The 23,703-nt window shown below is 38.1% G+C and overlaps 1 protein-coding gene across 5 annotated transcripts in view; it reads left to right on the top strand.

The window, feature by feature from the left end:
• The window catches only part of PIK3CB (phosphatidylinositol-4,5-bisphosphate 3-kinase catalytic subunit beta), an 80,674-nt gene that overhangs the window by 28,514 nt on the left and 28,457 nt on the right, over positions 1–23,703 (top strand). For 4 of the 5 annotated variants that reach the window (XM_044433060.1, XM_044433062.1, XM_044433059.1 and 1 more), the window contains exons 3-12: positions 6,094–6,277; positions 6,935–7,160; positions 10,119–10,342; positions 12,471–12,653; positions 13,471–13,632; positions 14,328–14,414; positions 16,449–16,691; positions 17,860–17,956; positions 20,906–21,036; positions 23,123–23,176. In XM_044433060.1, coding sequence (XP_044288995.1) covers positions 6,122–6,277; positions 6,935–7,160; positions 10,119–10,342; positions 12,471–12,653; positions 13,471–13,632; positions 14,328–14,414; positions 16,449–16,691; positions 17,860–17,956; positions 20,906–21,036; positions 23,123–23,176 — 1,563 coding nt within the window. In that variant the 5' untranslated portion in view covers positions 6,094–6,121. Of the gene's footprint in view, positions 1–6,093; positions 6,278–6,934; positions 7,161–10,118; positions 10,343–10,477; positions 10,616–12,470; positions 12,654–13,470; positions 13,633–14,327; positions 14,415–16,448; positions 16,692–17,859; positions 17,957–20,905; positions 21,037–23,122; positions 23,177–23,703 lie in introns of those variants that run through there. The other variant, XM_044433063.1, reaches the window with a different exon arrangement.

Genomic DNA, 23,703 nt, shown 5'->3' with positions numbered 1-23,703 from the left:
GATTTGTGAACTAACACAGACTGGAAGTAGGCTAATTCATAACCTTGTCTTGTGATTGCAAGCTGCTCTGTGAGCATTGATAAACTGGCAACTTGAACCTAAGAACAACTGATTCTTTACTGACCTGCTAAACTGTAGCTGGTCTATCCAAGCAGTTCTTTCTTAAGGCATCACAGCATTTCCCCAACCACTTTCTGTTATATTGGAGCAATATGAGTTGTGCTTAGTAAAGAACATACAATGAATACTCCTAATAGGATAATTAGATAGCAAACTAAGGACAACTTAATAAGAGCAGAGAGAACAAAGGCAGGAGCTTCCACTCAGTGTTGAGCCATTTTGTATTTAATTATTTATACATTCCTTCAAAGAAAGACAGTATAGGTTTGTTCCAGTACAAAACTCCTAATGACTTCCGGTAAATCGGCTTTGATGGACCATGCCGGACTAAAAGCCTAGTCACATTGTTACTTCGGAGTTTCTCTGAATTCAGGAGGTGTCAGCTACCTATATATGTGCAGCGCAACTGAAAAGAATAAAAGATTAGCAGATCCAATTGCCTATCTTGTAATGGCATGATTCAGTTAGCGTTCTGTATATGTCAGTCCTTTTCCAAAATTAGCCATCTACATAAATATGAACTTTGTGCAAAATCTGTTTATTATATATGACTGTTACTGGATGATTTCAGAAAAGAGTTATTCAGAAGAAAAGTTTTAGAATTAAAATGTGAGGTGAATCTTACTGGCATATTTACATTATCAGGTATAGCATCTTATTAAACTGAAAGCCAAATTATATGCCTGTTTAAGTTGACTTTGCAGGACTGCTTTTATTCAGTGGCTGAATTGGGTTATTGCATTTAAACTGGAGTTTAATACTATGTGAATTGAGCCTCAACTTCATGCATGCACATACATCCCTTTCCTGTTCCTATCCCAGTGAGGCCAGGAGGAGAGTGGAAGAATTTGCTTCATTTTTCAACTAACCAGTTTGCCATGCCATCCTAACCAAGAGAAATTGATATTAGTTTCCATCATGGTTTGCATGAACAAGCAATTTCATCCCATGGTTTATGATCCTGTATTTTTCTGATAAACTATAGATTAACCACCATTCCTGTTTGGATGTTATGACAAACTGTGGTTAGTTGAAAATGGTTGTGGGTGCTTTTGATCTGTGTGGCTGTGGCAGAGGAGGAGGAACAAGCAGACTCATGGAACAACAACGAATGTGTAATCCAGGTTTGTTGGCATTTATTTTATCTTGGAAAGATGGAGTAACATCCAAAGTTGCTCACTCTGAATTACAACCAAGTTGTCTGTCAAGAGATATTGGCTTTCTATTTTGTATGGAGCAGCTTTGTGGGCCCTAGGCAGTGTTTGAGGGGCAAAAGAGCCCATCTAGTGAAAATGCAGAGTGTGAGATGATGAGGTGAAGATTACAGCTTGCAAGGTGCAACAGAAACAAAGTGTAAACTCCCACCTTTGGGAGCTCACAATCATCATTATAGGATTGTAGCCATAATGTCAAATACAATGTATTTTCTTCCTCCCTGCCTCAGAAATAATACTACTTCTTTCAAAATGACTTGCTGTTTTTTTTAAATGCTGATTAAAAACATGGTAATGGTTTATCATGCCATCCAAACCAGCTCATTAAGTATAAATACTTGCAAGCAGACATTTTTCCTCTTTTGTTGGCTGTTGCTTAAAATTCCACTTATGTATCTGCTTGCCAGAGATGGTTTCTTGGTAATGTTTCTGTTGCTGGATATGAGAGTGTTGGGTTAGTCACACACCAATGTCGCCTTGCATTTTGCAGTTTGGGCTGTGATTCATTCTCATAGCAGTCTCATGGCTGTGACAAGTGCCATTTTCTGTAATAATTTGCACTTCCTTGACCTTTATGTTGTCAGCAACTGGCAGGAACTAGAATAACAATTGGATGGCATTTCTGGAAGGAGCTATTCAGTTTCATGTATGAATGAAATGTTAGCTCACTTTATGCTGTATAGATATATTTGCATCTTTACTATTTGCAATGTTCTCCAAATGTTGATTGATTTAAGCACTTACAAATTGATCTTCATTAGAGCCACACTCCCTTCTGGCAGCTCACTGCACTGTTGGTTGCATGATTAAGGAATATATCAGATGTGTAGAAAGTAGTACCCACAAAAAGGAGTATGCATTTTTACAAGATTCTGTTTCTCTTTGGAGACTGTGCCATTCACCCGCAATGATCCCACTAATTTCCAGGGATATCATTTTGGGCTAATGGGGAGTCAGCTCTGTGTTGCTGGCATTTGAAAAATGTTTAACCTTAGAAACCACTCTCAAGTCACAATATTGCAGAGCTGAGCAGGCATCAGATGCCACCTGGTAGGAAAAGGGAGTGTTTATAGCAGTATGTCAGATTCACACGTGCCGTTTGGTGATGAGAGCCACTAGAAAAATGCCACTACATGAAAGCTGACTCACATGGCATGTAGTTCATTGTGGCAGCTTTGACTGGTCATTGTTGTAACATGCATTAATACACTGAAAACTTCTGTGGCTATGTGGGGAGCTGTTCACATAAATGACTTGCTGTGTATAGTTACGGCTGCTCTAGCATTGTGAGGCTGCTCCCCTTTCTTCAACTGTAGTTGTAAACTAGGACTTAAAATATCATTAAATGAGATTAGCAAATCATTCTTGCTTTGTTTCCTTTTTTGCTTTCATTCTTCTGCCACTATCCTGAAATACCAGTCTATTGCTTCTTGGTCCCACACCCAAAAAGCTGGTTTAGTTCTTTGAAAGCTGCTAGGATATCCTCTTGTCTCTAAGCTGCTTCTTTGACTTTTACTTACATTCATATATTTTGACTGGGTTCCTAAGAACCATGTAGATCTATGCCCAATAGGGCTTTGCACATGAGTTTCTTAAATAATAGTGGCTCTAACCACCCACACTTTGAAATGGGGAATATTTTTGTAAATCAGCTTGTGATGTGTCAGAGGATTTGCTGTTCAAAGGGGAGGTGAAAGTCAAAGTCTTTGCTGTGCACCCAAATCCATGGGCATGTTTTCAAATTAGTTCTGTGGATCACAACCTCCACGTGCCTTATCATTAGCTGATATCTCTTGCTTTTCCCCCCTTATCTATAAATTTTAACAAATGTGAGAGAAAATTGCCTATAATACACCAATATTATGCTCAGCCTCTTAGCAAAAAATAAAATTGACTACTTTACCTCCACTTCTGGACAAAATACATACATATGAGGAAAAAATGAATATTTGGGAAACCTCAAAACAGAGAAGTCAACAGGTCAGGTTTTCTCCTAATCCACATATAGCATTTCTGTCTTTGCAAGTTGGCAGTGATACTGAAAAGTAGGATATTCGTTCTCTCAGAAGATGTTAATAAACAGCAGATAATTCATTTCAATACAAAAAGTTTATTGTACTATGCAAAGGACATGACAAATACATCAAATGGATGTTCATAAACAACAAAATAAATAATTTCAGTATTATAAATATAAATAAATATACTATGAACAGAAATTCATCTTTAATTTAACTCTGAATATCCAATGCAGTTTATAGCAATTTTGTCTCATTCTTTCTTCCTGATCTTTTTTGCTGTCAAAGCACACAAAGCAACTTTATGTGTCACTTAAGGAACAAGAACTGTTTCTGCCAAGGCATTCCTGTATCCATATGATAGCAAGGGATTCAAGAATCACTCTCAGGTTTCATTACATGGAAGACAGATTAGCATGTAATGAACAATGTTTTCAACTTGATATAAACCACAAATGCAAAATCTGCATTCAAGAGGAACCTTGTTATATGGTCCATCCCAAAACTGCAGTTGGCAAAACTTGAAATTGCAACTCAATAAAGGCATTTCTTAAAGAGGATACTCTCAGTTTGGACAGATACTAGCTCTATAATGTTCTGTTTTCAAAAAAGGAAACCACTGAGAAAATTTCAAGATTTTAATTAATTGCAGGTCTTTTCTAGAGTCCATTAACTGTCCTTTATCCAGGGTAAAGATAGTATTCAGATCAGAAATATAATAGCTACATGCCAAATTATGAAGCCTTGACTTCCAAGTATGATTTTCTAGTGGACAATATTTAATATTTCTATAACATCTTTCCTTCCAAAAGGAAGACCATACAAAAAGTACCAAAGAACCCATGTAAAAATACCAGCGTTAGAATCTGTGTAGCAGAGTTGTCTTTAAGCATTAACCTATTAGTCATAAGAGGCCCGAAATTTCTTGCAGGCAAGTGAATACGCTGGCAGAGGAGGGATGGAGCACTCCATCTTCTGTGCCTAGAGGAGGAAGTCAGCAGCTTAGAAATGCAGCTCTCTGTCTCCTTTCTGCCAGTTTACAGCAAGCCAGTGCAAGAAAGAAAAGAGAAAGAAATCAGTTTAGTAATTTTTGCAGCTCATTCATAAGACTGCAATATGGACATAGTAAGTATCTGAACAAACAGAGCAGCTGAATACCATACAAAATGCATACTGGTAATAAATATGACACTTCTCTCCAACTAATCAAATGATAATACTCCATATCCAGGTAAAAAACTCAGTCCTGCAACCAGTAGTGATTAATTATCAGGGAATAATAATTGTTATTATAATAATAGCTATCTGGGCTTGTAAATATGGTCTAGTAAATACAACTTGATGTTATTGATCGTATTTCATCCATAAGTTATTTATTTAGTTAATTATTTAAAACTTTTGTATACTGACCCATCACAGACATCTCGGGACAGTTCACACTAACAACAATAAAATAAGATAAAAAGTAAAAGTAGCACAGTATCCAATATTAGATGTAAAATCAGAGATTAAGATAAATTAGCAATTAAAATATTGGGAGAATAAAAAAAGTTTTTGCCTGGCACCAAAAGGAAAGAAACTTTGGCACCTGGTGAACCTCTCTGGGGAGCATGTTCCACAGTCGGGGCACCACCACAGAGAAGGCCCTCCTCCAGGTAGCCACCCTCCTAATCTCTTTCAAGGAGGGCTCCCAAAGGAAGACCTCTGCCTCAGATCTCAAGGGGCAGGAGGGCACATAGGGAAGAAGGCGCTCCTTCAGGTATCCAGGACCCAAGCCGTTTAGAGCTTTATAGGTCATCACTAGCACCTTAAATTGGGCCCGAACTTCAATTGGTAGCCTGTGTAAGTGATAGAGGACTGGCGTTATATGTGAATAACTGCCAGTTCCCATTAATATCCTGGCAGCTCTATTCTGAACCAACTGAAATATCCAGACTGTCTTCAAGGGCAGCCCCACATAGAGCACTTTACAGTATTCAATTGGGAAGTTAGCATAGTGTGGGTCACTGTTGCAAGGCAATGCTCAAGTTATTCGTTGATAAGCATGGATTTGCATAGCTTGATTCTAAAGTCTAACCTGGATTTTTAAGTATACTATGGAATGAGACATCATTACAAAGCAAATGTATTTATATGTTTGTTTATGCAGGTTTTGACTCAGTAACTAGAAGTTATGATGCAGGACAACTGTTATTTAATCTATTAGTTCTGTTGTGAAAATAGGTCAACACTGACATATGGCCTATTTTGCTCTTTCTACTTTTCATGATTGCATGTTTGTACTTTTTTAGATTAATACATTTTTAATCAGCATCTTGTAGTTTTATGGCTACATTTCTTTTAATGTCTGTTCCTTTGAACAAAATACACTGTAGTTTTCATTTGCTTTTAATTCTACAGCCTGACAGTTTCTGCATTGTCAAGATTTCTAATCACAACTCTAAAATGGCTCATAAATACATTATACATATGTGTTTTCAACCTCTAAGATTTCAAACTACCGCCAAGAGTGGAACTTTTAAATACAATGACAAAATATTCCAGTCTGTTCTTGCATTGCAGTCGTTTCCTTTAAGTCTTTATTTGTTCTTGACAGGAGGAGCCCACTGGGAGCAAATTGCCTGGGGGCATCAGTGCACAGCTCCTTCCCAGTAAGGCAAGACTTGCTAGAATTCTGTTTTACCTTCCAAAACAGATATGGCAGATTCCAAGTACATTCATTCCCTTCTTCTTTTTCCCAGGACCACATGGTTATGATACTTAAAATCTATGATGCCTCCTGCCATGGCAGATGCCCTGGACATCTGGGCAGGAGATTCACAGATTGCAGCAGATGGCTCAATCTCTCTGGACTGCCTTCTTCCCACAGGAATTTACATCAGCCTAGATGTCCCTCGAGATGCCACTATCTGTTATATCAAGCAGGTAAAAAAGGCATGCTATTAAAGTGTCTCTTTACATTCCTGGAAATGCTTTTTGCTTCTCATGCAACTTCACTATTTTGAATAATGTTTGGGACTATATAATTACATTTCATATTGGAAGCATGACCTATGGGCCTTTCTACAGGGCAAATGCCTGCGATTTTTTTTGTCTCTTGGGAATATCATCTCATTGATGTATGCATGGAAGTATGTGCATAACTTAGATTCTCTTGATTGCATAGACCATAGCAGAGAACAATAAAGTAAACTCTGTGTTTTATGGATTAGCAATTAAAGGGAAAGCGCAGAAAGAAGACCTCTTTTAGAAATTTCTAGTCGAACAAAAATAAGAACACAGACAAGTATACCTTTTATTTCTAACAAGTTTACTAGATCACTGTATAGAAGAGAGAACTAGCTTTCCTTTAAATCCAGTGTTCTTTAGTTTTAAAAGTCGTTTGATTTAAATTAGATGCATGACTGGCCACTTCTATCTGGAGGTTTGAGTCAACTGTATTTTATTTAAATGTGTTTGTTTATGCTGGAGTAAGGAATACTTGATGGTGGGGTAGGGGCAGATGCAGCTGAGAGAACTTTCCAGTGAGTGAGTTTTATGAACAGAATCTTCTACCGTTACGGTCTCTCTACTTGTTTGCAGCTATTATGGAAGCAAGCACATAGCTATCCTCTATTTCATCTTCTTTTGGAGAGCGACTCCTATATGTTTTCCTGTGTGAACCAAACAGCTGTACGTGAAGAACTGGAGGATGAGACACGAAGACTTTGTGATGTTAGACCATTTCTTCCTGTCTTTCAACTTATTACAAGAAGTTGTGACCCGGGGGAAAAGTTTGACTCCAAAATAGGTGTACTTATAGGAAAAGGTAAATTTCAATGTTCTTGGGTTTTGGTGTGGAAGAGATGGCACTTAAAGCACATATATTTGAACAGCAAAAAGCAAAAGAAAACAAAGCAACAAAATATTGATGTAGTTTCATATTTTTAGGAAATCTATAACCTCAGTAATCATGCTTGCAGAAAACCATGCTGTGTTTCACTTAGTCCAGTGGTTTCCAGCAGCTGGAGACCTGCGAAAACAGGAAAACCACCTCAGGGACTGCTGAAGCAGAAACAAAAAGTACCATACACATAATAGAGTATTATGTGTATCAGTTTCCAAAACAAAACCAAAAAAATGAAAATTGTCCAAAACCACCAGAAACCAAAAAACAAAAAATATCAACAAAAGAGCAAAATACCAAAACTGTCACAGCGTGGCTCCCAGCCAGCTCCCACCAAGCCATCTCTCCCCTCCCCAGGCTGTCCCCCAGTGGCACCAATGCACCTCCCATGAATGCAGTGCCAGCCGAGGAAGAGGTGGTGGAGCACAGCCAGCCCCTGCACTGGTCCACAGCAAGTGGGATGCAGCTCCACCACCCCCACAGACCAGCAGGAAATCTGCAGACTGGCACCGGTCCATGGACCAATGTTTGAAAACCACTGCATTAAAGGACTATAGCAGGAACATATTAAGATGGCATGACATTTTCCCCCACCAATTCCTCTGCAAGCAGGATTGTAGCAGCAGCCAGGTTCATCACCATTTTGTTGGCCTTTCCCAGTGCTACCTGAGTGAGCTGTTTCTTATGTCCATGAGGGATGGCAAGAGGCATGTCTCCATCATAGGCTATCCCTATCCCACAGATTGCAGATAACAGTGGAGATAGGAGCAAGAAAAGAGAGATTTAACTTCTAGGGACAGCAGATGGTGTGCAAAAGAAGCCATGGGTCACATCCAAGAAGGCCAGATTGAGAACCTCCATGGGACAGGTTATAGGCCTGAAGGCCAGAGGTTCTGAACCCCTGGACTATGCCAAACTTCTCTTTCTGCCAGAGGTTCAGTTTTTGGCTTGTTTTGATATACAAGATAAAAATTGGAGTTTCTAGGACCATTCACCCCTGATTTTATGCTGTAATCTTTCACAAGGTCAGAGACAATTTCTGCTCCTTTCCACTGATCACTGAAAACATGTAGTAGGGCCTTGTACAGTATGTATGGCCTACATACCCAGACTACCTAGGAACTTTGACCACATAACAAACACCCCTATCCTTCCAGTTTCCAAGTTCAAAAGTCTGACAAAGGCTTCGATTTTTCCCTGTGCTGCTGAAGCATTCCAGGGCTTTGACAATGTGGCTGCAAAATAATTCCAGTCTTTTTCCAAACCTTGGAGCTGGGGAGAAGGTGCGGAGATAACTGGAGAACTTCAGGCATGGTTCTCACTCCCTTCAGTAGCTGCAAGATAAAAGGAAGGCTGAAAGTCACACTAGGTATGATGAGTAAAAAATATGGAGCCCTGATTACTTTTCAACATAGCGATAAAAGATTGGCTTTTAAAATAAAGTTTTCATAAATATGTCATTACAGTTTGTTTTTTCTTCCAAATTTGTTTTGGAAATTATATTCTGCCCCCAGGTTCTACAGAACCTGTAGAAGGTTCTTTAAGGTTGTTTTCCATTAGAACATAGCATTAAAAAAGTCTTGGTGAAGCTCCACCAACTCCAGCTGTGGAATGTAGGGTCGAGGCCATACTGAGCCTCTGCTGTTACTTACCCTCTTTACAGAGGTTTGTAATTCCAGACACATGTGATGATGGGATGTCTGCTGTTTGCAGGGCATAATGCTTGCAACCACCGTATGTCCTCACAACCAGTTTCACCTGAGCTGTAGCATTACTTGATCCTTTGATGCATGAATGTTTGTTTTAACATGGAAAACGAGTCCCAAGTATAATCCTCTGCAGTTGTCATCAGTCGTGGAGATAGTGGCTGGCAAGGGAGCATCCTAGGCAAGTGATAAGAATTGCAAGGCTTGCAGCAATGAACTTAAGTAATAATATGGTTTATTACAACAACCAACAACAATACAACATGTGCAGTAATCTTTGGGAATTTTATTTAATGTTTATTTTTTCTTAATGCATGTTCTGTAATAGGCATAATTCTCCATGGATCTTACCATGAGCAGTCCAGTTTTTTGAAGATGCCAGGATCTGTATGTTAGCTCCTGCTAGATATTTAAAATATATTTTTAATTCTTAAATATGCATTATCCCCTTGCAGTTTTATACTTAAATGAAAAATAGTCACTATGTAGGCCCTGCTTCTCATCAAAACAATGGGCAGTTGTTGGTCTTCACACAAAAGCTTCAAGTTCTGTTTAGATTTCAACAGAAAACTGAACACTCACTTGTCTATACCAACAATGGCTTCTACTGATGCAAGCGGTTCTTTTTTAGATTTTTGCAACTGATTATTTCAAAAAGAATGACTGGGCAATTTCCCTTTTAAACAAAGCAAAGAGTCAGGTTCTTTGTACTTTTCAGGGTAGAGAAATGTTGTAGTTGGGTAGAAAAATCATGTGCTTGACTCACACTTTGTGCCATATCTCGTTCCATGAACATCAAAATATGAAGGCCTTACATAAATCCACCATTAGAACCAACATCAGTTCTTGTGGTCTCTGCGTATCACACATATGGGCCTGCATGGAGCCTGTTGGTGGGAGGATTCTACAGATAAGCATTACAAGGAAGGCAACCTAATTCTGGGACTGTGATTTGCAAAATTTCATCTCCTAAACTTCTTTAGCAAAGTACCGTTCCATGGAAGGTGGAAAATGCCAGTTTTGCAGGCGTCATATATTCCTAAGTAGACTTCACTTTTATGGAGTATGTGATAAAACATTGGATATTGAATATTAAAAACCTGGAATTAGTAACAATACTTTGAGATATATTTTTTGTTTTTAAAATACCTGTTATTTAATCATACCTTTTCAGGTCTCCATGAGTTTGATGCCCTACAAGATCCAGAAGTCAAGGAATTCCGGATTAAAATGCGGCGAATTAGTGAAGAGAAGATGCAGTCACTTGTGGGGCTATCTTGGATGGACTGGTTAAAGTACACTTACCCAGCAGAATTAGAACCATCAATTCAAGACAACCTCCAAGATAAACTTTATGGTGGCAATTTAGTTGTGGCCATTCATTTTGACAGCTGTCAGGTAGGTTATTGGCCATCCTTAGTAAATATTTGCACAACTATGTCAAATAATTTTAACTCTCAAATTGCAGTATCCACCTACTCCACACTTTTCTTCTTTCTAGTGGTTTGATTTCTTCTTTGGGTCCATGAGTGCTGTCTTTTATGCACACATACGTTCAATGCAGGGGTACAAAAACTGGGCCACATGCAGCCCCCCCCCAAGCCAATTGTGGAAGCCCTCTCCCCACAGCCCTTCCACAGCATCTGCCATACTATCAGTGAAAGATGAAAGGTAAGCAGGAGATTCAAGTACTAGTCCGAGCAGACACCAGCTCCCTTACACACACTGTGCTGCATAACAAGGTGCTTACTGGAATCAAGAGCAGTCTCAAGTGCTGTTTGTGATGTGGTATAGAGGTCTACAGTGGCTGGGGGAAAATACACGAGAAAGTTACATAAGAATGTATGGAACCAGTGGTGCAGCGAGAGCTGCATCTTAGGGCTGAGGTCCAGAGCACCACAACCAAGAGACCAGAAATTGATAGATGACTGGAGTGGTGTTGGGCAGGCTAGGTGTAAGCAGCTCAGCCACCCAGGGCTGCTATTGCTTGCTACAGCATTCCCTCCCCCACTCTTTTTTGTACATTGTTATCATCGCTTTGAAAAGCAAAGAACTCATTATACAGTAAGGGGCAGCCAGCTAGGCATGTATATAGCTACAAATATTTGTTTTATTGTCCTCTCCTTTTTGCACAAAAGCCTGGGAAACACCAAACAGTAGGGGCCAGGGGAATGCAATGAGGCCATTTGGGGAACACCAAGGGGGCTGGATCTGGCTCCTGGGCTTGAGATTCCCCTGCGCACGCGCACGCACACACACACAACGCTGGGTGAAAGAAACATGTTTTTTATCCAAATTACTCCACACACTGAAGGAATCCAAAGCACAGAATCCAAACATGACATTATTACATAGGGTGACCCTCATGTATCCATGTTTTGTTTAAAACTTTTTAAAATGTTTCTGGACTTTTATGCAAACAGATGTATCTCAGACGCAAAAACTTGATTTGTGCCTTTAAAGAAGAGAAGATCGGGTATTTCCTCTCAGGGCCTCAGTGTTTGGCAGAAACTTCAGGGGAAGGAGCTGTTTTGAGACAATTACATTTTGAAACTAAGAAAATATTGAATTGATTTTGACTGACTTCTTCATCACAGTTATGATTTTCCTTTGCAAGGTTTGGCCTGTTACCAGAAGACTGCTATATAAACAAGCTTCTAGACAAAAAATAATAATCATCATAAAATGGAATGAAAGCTAGGCCATGATTTACATTTGTCAATAATTGCTTTTGAATCGTTGCATTTTTCTGAAGTGTTTGAAAAATTAAAGCTCCATATGTGCTCTTACAAAAGTATTTCTACACAACAGTATAGAAACTGCTAGGAAGAGTTTCTATACAAACTGCAAAGAAAAGTATCTTGAATAGTTACATTTTAAATTGTAACATTTAATATGTATTTAAATGCATAGTAACACTTGTAAGGTTTGAGGTGCAAGAATGATCTGAAACATTTTTATTGAAATATGTTAGATGATGATGATTTACATATCCCAAGTAACATGGTATTTTAAATCTAGTGACTACACTAGCTTTTGGTTCTTCATTCATTGAGTTCAATTAGATTTGCTCTGGGTAATTGGATACAGAATTACACTGTTAGTCATAGTATATTCCAAACTCTCTTACGCCATTTGAAAGCAGTAGAAGTAATTCTCTGCAATATTACTTTTTGCTTCTCTTAATGTGGTTAACAGCATATGTAAATGAGTTGTATCTTTATTACATTATTTTGTAATAACAGGATTGTCCTTAGCAATATTATAGCCCATTATAGCTCTTGATATCGCAATCCAAAATGCTAAAGTAATAAGGCAGTCCCAAAGATAGGAAAGCAATCTGCATACACAGTGGGACATCACCAGTGGATGTCTCTTGTTGTATGATGTATTTGTGATAACCTATGTTGACCTGTATAATGATAACTTTTTAAATAAAGTGTTTATCAAATTTTCTTGACTTGACAAGCAAATCAATCACTTTTAATGTTTGACAGTAGTAACTATTACCTCTTCTTTTTAATAGGATGTATTCAGTTTTCAGGTATCTCCTAATATTAACCCTATCAAGTTAAATGAAATGGCAATTCGAAAACGTTTGACTATTCATGGAAAAGAAGATGAAGAAGTTGATCCCTATGAATATGTGCTTCAAGTTAGTGGAAGACTGGAATATATCTTTGGGGACCACCCATTAATACAGTTCCAGGTATCTCCTACCTTTTAAAGCTGCTTGGCTATCCAGGAGCTGTAACTTGGAAAAAAAACTCTTTAAAGTGGATACCAAAACAATGTCTCCCCAAAAAATTATAAATTAACTAATGTTTATACATTCAGATTTGCAGACTGCAAGAGGGTTTTTTAAAAATGTATTGAGGGACTTGTGCAGACACACCCTTGCACTGTTTGTACTTGCATGGATGCATAGTTGTGCTAGTGTGCATTTGAACAAATGGAACAAATTCCCATCCATCACATAAAAATGCAATTGTATCAGTGAGAAGATGATGGAGCAAAAGATGTAAAGATGCCTGACAGTTCACCGAAGGCAGATATAATGGATTTAACAAAAGCATAGACTCTAGCTCAGAGGGATTCTGTTCTTGAATTCTAAGGTATGTCTTTGGAACCAAGGTCTGGTTGGTGGATCTTAGGGTTCTAGTTTAAAAAAAAGGAGTATATAAACATAAGAAGAGTTTTACTGAATCAAATCAAAGACCTGTTCACGTACTTCATCCTGTTCATGTAGTAGTCAACTAGCTGATTTCGGGAAATGTACAGAGTATAAGCACAGCCATAACTCCCCTCTTATACATACTAAAGTCTTCCCATCGTTATACTATACCTATACTGTGGGCTTTAAGAATCCTAGGTGCCAAGTTGTCCAGAAATAATGATGTATTTAAGCTGCCTATTGCTTTTTAAAGTATATAGTATGCTCTTTTCTCTAGTTAAATTATTTCTTAAGGACGTGATGTTTCATTTTCAGCATGCAAATAACGCATTTTTATCTCTTCTTTTCTCAGTATATTCATCATTGTGTGTTGAACAGAGCTCTTCCTCAGCTGACTCTTGTTGAATGCAGCACCATAAAAAAAATGTGTGACCAAGAAATGGTTGCCACAGAAGCTGCCATAAATCGAAAGCAATTAAACCCGCCTCTTCCTCTACCCCCCAAGAAATTGCGTGTGAGTTCAAGGGAATGGGGTGCTTTAAATGATTCTGTTTAAGAGTATTTGCATCATATGTAGAAGGTACAAAGTGATTACCTAAAAGGCAACTTAAATTTGCTATGTCTTCTGATCAATGTTTGTTTCCTAAGCTACATAAATGCCATTCTTCACCAAAGGGAGAGACTAATTAAGGATTTATAGAGCAGCCCTTTGAATATGGGGAGAGCAGGAGGGAACAAAGTGGCAGATGAGTTGGCCAACATTTTTTTTCTGGAAACAGACCCATTGGGCTTGGTTATTTTGGAAGCTTCTTCCATTTGAAGCCACTGGAGGAAAAATTCACTACAGAAACTCCAGACTAAATTCATGGATCATCTTGGGTCTCTCAGAAAATGAAGGGGCTTTGAAACTGTAGATCAAAGGCCACCCTCACACACACCACAGAATGTTCTGCACCATGACTTATCATTGGAAGAAGACTTAGACCCACAGAACATCTGTAGGTAGAGCAGGGTGCTGCAAAGGACTCATGTGTCATACCTGTCCCATTAGAAATCCTGTCTGCATCCAAAATCTCTCCAGCTGACAGATCTGCAGATTAGGATGATACTCCTAGTAGACTATAAGATTTTTCAAACAGCATGATCTTGAAAATATACTCTTTTCAATGAACCTAAAAATCTCACAGTGCTGTTTCTTTTGTACCACAGGCAATTCAAAGTGTATGGGATATCAGTCACCCTTTCAAAGTTATTCTGGTAAATGGCAACAAGTTGAACACAGAAGAAACTGCCAAAGTAAGTATGATTAACTGTAAGAAATGGTTCCACTAGTCATGCTAAGCATTTTCCCACATTTTTTGCATGTCCCAACCCCATTTGATTTGGTTATTTAAAGAAGCACAAATTAGAATAATCACCTTGATTTCCTCTATGTACTTGTCCTTAATGCAGTTGATAATTTACTGGAATCTCTGGCTGAACCATAATTAAGAGCTTTTCAGTGGTGCTCTATTCCCCTTTAACATGTCAGTGTGAATGGAATTATTTCAGCATAAAGATGATATGTGAAATTCTTCTTATGGATTTGCAAATTTAACTGAAATGAAAAGTTATGAATAATTTATAATTTGAGATATCAGTACATGGTTTTTATAAATGTTTGATGCATTTTCAGCTTATAAATGACTTGATCCTTCTTCAGCATTATGTTATACAGTTGGTTTATAAAAGATGCTGAATATTGACAAAATTTAGACCTCAGTTTAAACATAGAAGGACTTGTTGCTCAGTTACATGTAGGCCTTATTAGGCATTTTGCCACTGTAACAGCTGCATGCATTTTCTTTACTTTGTTTGGCATACAATTAAGTCAATGAATAAACTTTCATTGCAGGGAAGACCAAAAAAAATGCATTGTTTCAGAGGGTTTACTGGCATTACATTAAAATTCAGTGACCTTAGAGATAAATCGCTTTGAACAAACATGAATTCATATTTCTGTATGTGGAAAATAACACAAAGATAGTAATTTCTAAGTAGAACTGATTTCTTGTCTTTAGATTGCCATGAAGCTATACTTAAGAAACATGTTTATTGTAAACCTGTTAACTGTTTGAATAGAATTATAGAAATATTAATCTAATCCTAAGAATGAGATGTGTCTAATGGTGTCATTCCATTAGAGCAAAGCTCTACTACTGTTTGAAGAAACGACATTTTCCTCCAGTACTTGTGTAATGGCTTCCCAAGCACTTCCATTGTTCATTAAAACTTCATAATACTTAACATTTCTTGTGCTAGTTGTTTCATTAGTACTTGTGTGACTGATAACAGTAATAAAACACCACATTGTGAACTTTTCTACTAGAATTGAATACAACCCAAAACAATTTTTTCCTGAAAAAAATAAACATAGATTCACACTATGATTCTAAAAAAGGGGTGGGTTGAAAAAGCTATAGACCCTCCTAGCAAGACGGGTAAGTGGTGTGATAATACATATGACAATTTCATATTTCCCAAATTCCAGGAATTAATATTGCATTGCAAGCCTGTATTTAAACTTCCCTCAGCATAATCCAGAAAAAGTTGTCATTAATAAGCCATTAAATTCAGAGGCACTTCATGTTAGTGCTAAGACCTACGCAGAATTCAGTCAGTCCTGGTTAAGGCTAATATTTTTGCTTGTGTTACTTTTTTCAAAAAATGGGTTTCAGAAAAAGTGCCAGCTATCATTCACAGAGTTCATTAGTATATTGAAAAGGGAAAAATCAAAAGCTATTTTCTTGATGGTAGCTTGAAAAACAGCATTTGTAGAATGTGTCAAAGTATCGTTCCTTTAGGTCGCTGTATATATTAGCAAGACACACTATTCTAAATGCATTCAAAACTAATTGCATGCATATTTATTTATTCTCCACATCAAATCCATTTTCCAGTTGTGATAAATTGCCTCCAAAGACTCAAAGGGCATCCTTAATCATCATCCCTGTTCCAGAAATACAAGGTGAAAGATGTGTATAATAAATCTGCTTTCTTACAGTGGAATTAGTTATGCTTCTTGTCAGCATCACCTCTCCTAATTGCCAAAGTTCATGACTAATCCTGAGCAGCAAAAATAATTACAAGTAGGTTTTCTTAGTGATGCACACAGATAGCTTAGATGTTTAGTGTAGTTAATATACCAGCACGTACTAGCATGAGAACACCAAATCTGTATTTTTCTTTCTTTTTTAAAGCAGGAAATGTTTCAAGATTAATAATCCTTATTATTATTTGTTAGATCTATGGAATGCACTTGGATACTTTCCTGTCATGTCTCTCTCACAGGTTCATGTCAGGGCTGGTCTCTTCCACGGAACTGAGCTCCTTTGTAAGCCTATCGTAAGCTCAGAAATATCTGGGAGAAATGACCATGTTTGGAATGAACCCTTGGAATTTGATATCAGCGTCTGCGATTTGCCAAGAATGGCTAGGCTGTGCTTTGTGGTTTATGCTGTGATGAAAAATAAAAAGTCAGGCAGGCCACTTAATCCACCCAAATACCAGACCATTAGGAAAGCCGGGAAAGTGGTAATGGATTTATTTAATTTCTTCTTTACATTTCTGCTCATTGTACTGGAAAGTCACTGTATGTTTTGCATACTTTCATTCCCATACATTTTTAAAAAATTCTGAACTCCAAACTGAAAGTCTGAACTGTACAAAATAAGTGTTGTATCTTCTAAAAAATTTTCAAGGACCCAGAACAGGGAAAAATACATCTAATTGCATGTGTGTGAGCCATCCAGCAGGTTTGGCAGATGAATAGGGTATACTATCCAACCCTATTTTGCTTTAATACATTTATTACTTTCCTCTTGTGAACATTCAGCTTCAACCCTAACTAGTTCAAGTTAGTCATGCCTAACTGTAAAAAAACACTTTTGTGTATATTTTATTTATTTATTTATTTATTTAAAACATTTCTATGCCGCCCCCATCGCAACAAAGCCTCGAGGCAGCTCACAACAGACATAAAAATACAATTAATAATTTAAAAACTGGTACCCTCTTGGCTATATATTAAAATCTATAAATACAATAATAATAAATTAACAGTTAAAATAACTTTTAAATAAAAAGGTCTTTGCCTGGCGCCGAAAAGCAAATAATGACGGTGCCAGGCGGACATCTCTGGGGAGCGCTTTCCATAGGTGGGGTACCACTGCAGAAAAGGCCCTCCTCCGGGTACTCACCTTCCTAATATCCTTCATGGAGGGTTCCCGGAGAAGGGCATCCGCTGCCAATCGTAGGGGGCAGGAGGGCATATATGGATGCAGACGTTCCTTTAGATAACCAGGTCCCAAGCTGTTAAGGGCTTTATAGGTCATAACCAACACCTTGAATTGGGCCCGGACTTCAGTAGGGAGCCAGTGAAGCTGACGGAGGACTGGGGTTATATTTCAATTTATTTTAATGCATGCATATGTCTCCTGCCCTCCAGGGGCTCTCCAGATACCATACATGCCTTTCCCTTTGTTCTCAGAGCAACCCTGTGAAATAACCTGAGAGTATGACTGACCCATGGTAGCTCTTATGCTACCCCAGCTCCCCACACTATACTGGCTTTCAGAATTTTTCTCTGTCAGTATCTTGGTGCCTTTTTAAATCTCTGTTATGCCACTGTGTGTGCATGCATATTATTTTACTATCTTCAGATTTTGAATGCATCTACAAACACTATGCTTTTTCACTGCAGCACTATCCTGTAGCATGGGTCAATACTATGGTGTTTGATTTTAAAGGACAGTTGAAAACGGGCGATTTCACACTGCACAGCTGGTCATCCTTTCCTGGTAAGATTTACCTTGTAATTTGTAAGTTTCTTCTTTCATTTTCCATGAAAACTACTTTGCAGTCTCCATTCATTTCAGGGGTTGGCCTGTTTGGGTCCCTCACAAAGCTCCTCTGAAGGGAATGAAAGTTGCATAGGGTTAGACTGCACTATACTTTTTGTCTGTTATGTAATCTGGTGTACTCTGAGCACATGAACAGATGAAAGTTTGCAATTAATGGTTGTGAATACATATATAATATGAAAAAAATATTAGTGGGAGCAACCTTCAGTTGACATGTTTCTACAAATGTTTCTACAAAGGGAAACATTTTCCCTATGGTGGCTGCTTCAGTGGGCCATGTAATACATTGCAACACTTTCTGTGTCATTGTCCCAGATCATGAAGCATCCTCCAAAAACCAAATTAGACTCAGGGACCCAAATTCCAAGATATCTGTCCAATCTAACACCACTCCTTCTTGGCTTTCAGTCAAATGGACAGATTCCATGAAATCTATGGTGATCCTCTTCAGATATTCCCTCCATGTGTGCACTTAAGATGTGGGAGAATGCCATGTGATGAACAGGGAGTGCCAGAAAGCACATTCCAGTTTCCTTCCATGCATTTAGTGTAAGCATGAAGGAATTTCTGAAAACAGTTCCTATAATGAGCATTTCACCACAGGAAGCTTCATTTCCTAGCAGCATTCTGCCACACATATGAAAAGAGACAGCAAGCTGAAAGTGTGCATTCACACAATGCAAGAGTGGTTTGGCATTCAGGTTTCATGTTACCAGGAGGGTTTTGTATTTTCTAGGAGATATTTGGGCAGTATATTATAATAAATGAAAATTCTACTGCACTAGCATAAGAGGAACATCACGCAGCAACAACAGTGTTAGCTGGTGATCCAGGATTCTCTGGGAAATCTGTTGTTCTAGCAAACATTATTGGAGTTGATCCAGAGGTCCTTATGTTAGTGCTGGTGTTTAAGTGGATACCTGGATTTTTCATACTAGTACTTAGTTCACATTCTTTCCTCATATTAAATCACTTGCAGTTCAATACAGAACCAAAACACCACCTTTATTTCACACTGGTTTGCTAAGCATTTTAAATTTCTCACCCCTCAAAACAAATTATCATACATTTCAAGCCCTGTATTTTTAACTGAATCATCTGGTTTGGCTTTGGACAAAACAGTATTTTCAACAAAATGAAGGCAGAATTTTGGTTTCATGCATAAAATAACTTGGATTTGAATAGACCTCTAGTAGCCATTGGGACAATCTGTAGGAAAACATTCAATGATTCCTATTTAAACTGTCTTTATTAATTCACTAGTTTGTGCTGACTGAATGTTTTTCCCTTTTTGGCAACTTCTGAGATCTCTTAAAATGAATTATTTTGTTCTGAAAGTGTAATATAACTGAATGTGTTTTCTGCTGAAAGTGTAATAAAACTGAATCTGTTTTCTGATGGTATTGCTAGGATTTATCATCATCTCTGAATTTGAATTGCTCACTTTCTTTTTAAAGAAAAAAATGGGCACAAAAGTTAAATCCCCACCCTTTTACCACAAATTGCTGGTAAAATTGTGCCAAACCACAGTATTGACCTGTGCTTATTACTTGGTTTCAAAGGGGAAAGTAATCCATGTGCCTGCCCATTCATTATTTCAAACCTCCCTAGTTCACAAGTCCACTAAATACCATAAACATTGTGCAAGTGTTATGGAACTGTAAGTGTGGAGGGAGCAGGGGCCTCTACCCCAGCCTTAGAGTCTGTAACTGTGATCAGCTAAAAGTTCTTACACCTTGCAGCTGGGAACCATGGTTGTATGGAGTTCCTGCTCTCTTCCAGGATTGTAACTGCATACAGCCAAACACAGATATAGATGCTCTTTAAGCCACCCAGTCAATATAAGAAGGTCAGGAGGAGTGGGGTCAACATGAGCATCCCCAAGTTCCCCACTCAAAGAATATGTCATAAAGTGTTTGCATAGGGTTTTCAGTCTCTTTCCATCTAAATAAGTATCCATCCAGTCTATGCATTTAATGATAGCTGCATTAACATGCTCATGATTGGTAATCATGAAGTTAGTTGGATCATGAAGCTAGTTACACATCCTGCATTTCTCATTGGGGTCTGCATTAGAGCTTGAAATCAAGCACAATGGGGGTAATCCTGGATAGAGTCCAATTAGTACTGTTGTCACTTCTATCACGGTATATCTGCTATATTCTATTATGAATTTTGTTGTATGAGACACACATACAGTTTGGACAGGGTAATTTATATCTTAAAGCATAATGCATTTGGTATTGGAGAAGATGAAGAGAAGAAGACAATGCAAAAAAAAAAAAATAATCTAGACATCACTTGAAGAGCAGGCTGGCCTCAGTCATGATATGACAAACATTTTGCATCAAGTATTTCTGTTTGTTTGAGAGTGGGGTGATGGATGGATGGAGTATGCAAACACACACACATGAGACAAAGACAGAATGCTGAGCAAGCTCATTTAATTATGATAGAATTGATAGAATTGTGCTGTATCATATTGTCTAAATGGATTTTTTGGTACCAGTTCCTTCTCCGTGGTGACTAACACAGACAGGAATTAGTATCAACACAAGACAAAGCAACTACTCTTGCATAGAGCAAATCTCCATTCAAAATAGAAATATACCAGACCTACTAATTCAGCTTGTTCAGAGCCATGCATCTTTCACATAACTTCTTAATTAGAGTTATACAGAAGATTAGGTGGGATGTATTTATGTAGAACTTCTGCTATGGTGTTCTGCTTGGTACCCTTGGAGATACTGCTGTTCATTCGGCCTAACCACGTTTATAGCATACATTAAACATGGAAAACATAGCAAGAGGAGTCCTGAATTTTATATAAGCTGGCAATTGAATGGCCTTAAATATTAACACAATATTTATATTCTGGTTATCTAGATGAACTTGAAGAAATGTTGAATCCAATGGGAACAGTACAAACCAATCCTTACACTGAAAATGCAACAGCACTGCAGATAAGATTTCAAGAGTATTCAAAAATGCCTATTTATTACCCTCCCTTTGATAAGGTAAAATAGCATTTACTTGTTCTCCATGTTTTCTTCTGAATCCACCCGATCTAACTTCACAAATGAACTTATTAATTTCTTGTAAAATTTTGACAGTTGTAATAGATAAATGCCACTTAAATATCCACAGAATGTCAACTGGATTTGGAAAACAGTTTGGAGTGTTCATCTCTTTCTGTCTCCTATTCTACATGCATATGCTTGGATCCAGAGATGTGTTTCAGAAGTGGAAAAGCACTTCTGTCTTTGAAAGGAAGCTCCACCAGTGTTGGCTTTTGTTGTGTTGTGCTGTACTGTGTTTTCCTTGTGCTGCTGCTACAAGTGCCCTATTGAGCCCCATTCCAGAAAGTTTCTTGGCCTTCAGGAGTAGCTTTTGATGATGTGTAGGTGGCTGTAGTAGTGAGAAGGAGCAGTTTTGCTTGAATATTTCTGGGTCAAACTCCTTAATGTGTATATTTTAAAGTGTCATACCAATGTATTCAGTCATCTTCTTGAGTGAGAGGGGGGACCTCAAAAGTGCACTAAAAAGGTTCATTTGGTCCAGCATATTTCAGGAATTGCTGAGACTTTCCTTTAGGGGCACCTGGTTGAAGAGAATAGTTAGAATTGAAAGAGCAAGAGGCATAATATTTGGAATGTGTTTGGACAAATAAGACTCTTGTAGTACAGTTTAGCAATCCCTTTATTTTTATGTTAATGTTCTCCCCTATATTATTCCTTTGTGTAATGTGGATCAGAAATGATACATGCCTTGTAGCTGCTGATTGGGAAGCCTCTGTTTAAGTGTCCTGTTATCAGAGTCTGCTTATGCCAGGCTTCATTTAAACACCTCTTTGTTAGCTATAAACTGAAGACAGATTGATTGTGGGGGAGAGGGTCACACAGTATGACATTACGGGGTCATGAAGTGGCTCCCATTAATTCCATTAAATTCCACCCCCTTTAAATGATACAGTGTCCCAGCCTACTTGTTTTCAAGACAGTACTCGAAGTGTCTCTTGTATGGAGGCCTTTTATGTGCACCTGCCTGCATGGTACATCTTCCACTACCATGCTGGTGGGCATGTCATGGGGCAGAGGACATTTCTAGCCAGGATCTATCTGTCTTGTGTGTTTTCAGTGTGTAATGGGGTTCACGTGTGCCCCTTTACTGATTTACTCTAAAGCGGGGCTCGACTCCTTCTAGTTGGTTTAGATTACTCACATCAGACAGCATAGTGAACAGTTGGGGATTATGGAAGTTATGCTCCAAAACATACGGAGGGCTCCTGGTAAAGCATAGTGAAAGTAGTTCGAATGTCTACTTGTTTTCAAGACAGAGGATTCTTGTTCAAATAATTTCTAGCATTCTTAGAGTAAAAAAGACAGAGATTTTAAGTTCCCTGTTGAACAGCCTTCCCCAATCTGGTTCTTTTCAAATGTTTTGGACTAAAACTCCCATCATCTCTATCCATTGTCCATTTTGGTAGGAGCTGTAGTCCAAAACATATGGATGCCACAGATTGATTCTGGTTTGAGAACTAGATAAGAAATTCCACCCAGATTAGAGACCAGTGTGGAATTTGGGCTAAGATGACACCCATGTTCATTTTATTTGTGTCACTCATGGCAAGGCAAGTCTGTTAAGGACATTAAATTCATGAAGGATTTTAGATTAAGGATATATAACTGTAAAATGATAGAGAAATGTGTTTCCCTGGTTAAAGACGAACATACAAATCTGGCATTTTCAGGAAATATGCTGCTTTATATTCTAGATTCTTTGGGGCTAATTATTTTAGTATTTCTGGCTGTTTGCTGCTGTTCTGTTAGAAGAATGCTATATTTTCAAAAGGTCTGTCTGGTCCATGTTTAATTATGCATTCTGTTTATATAGTTGTGAGACATAAATATAGTGGCATAATGTATAAATGTACATTGTACTTTGCAAAGGGGGGATGGAACATGTTACATTTTGCATTTGTTTTTGTTTGCTTGTCTTGCATGAGTTTTCTAAGAGCAGAGATGATACATTGATCCTAGTTCATGATCTTTAATCCAGTACCATCTATGTCAGATTTCCAGTATTTCTTTACCACTTTCACAGATACTTGAAAAAGCAGCTGAAATTGCAAGAAACAGTGAATGTTCTGCTATGGCAGTAAGTATCAAAGGTGAAACAATGCTCTTTTCCCATTTAAAAGCTGGGGGAAAACATTTATTTTCTCCTGTTATTGTTGTTTGTGTAATGCTAGGCACTTGCATTAGGCAATCATCTATTTAAATCTTAACATAATTATTCTGTCTTTTCAAATTATATTTCATTTAGAAAGCGTAAACAAAACCCTTTCACTTGCCCTGCCTCACTGTCTCCTCTTGCATTCCACTGAATATTATAAAGGACTGCTTACACTTTGGCAATAGTTTAAAAATGGGTGGAACAGAGTGATGCTGTGGATTTCAGCATCAGCTAGAGGGCCATAGGATAATTTGGATTTCCAGGTTCAAGGTCAGAAAAGATGCAGTCATCGGAGCTGGGAATTCACATTCAGATCTTTCACATACACACACACACAGCACAGAAAGAACCGTTTTCATTCTGCAGTGCTCAGCAGCTTTTCTAAGGCTGAATGAGCAACCTCACAGATGGAATTTAGGGGGCAGGAGCGACCAGTGCCAGTGCCACCA

The sequence above is a fragment of the Varanus komodoensis genome, unplaced genomic scaffold, assembly GCF_004798865.1.
Source record: "Varanus komodoensis strain SLA01 unplaced genomic scaffold, ASM479886v1 scaffold25, whole genome shotgun sequence".
NCBI classification, from domain to species: domain Eukaryota; kingdom Metazoa; phylum Chordata; class Lepidosauria; order Squamata; family Varanidae; genus Varanus; species Varanus komodoensis.
This window is presented reverse-complemented; position numbering and strand designations above follow the sequence as displayed.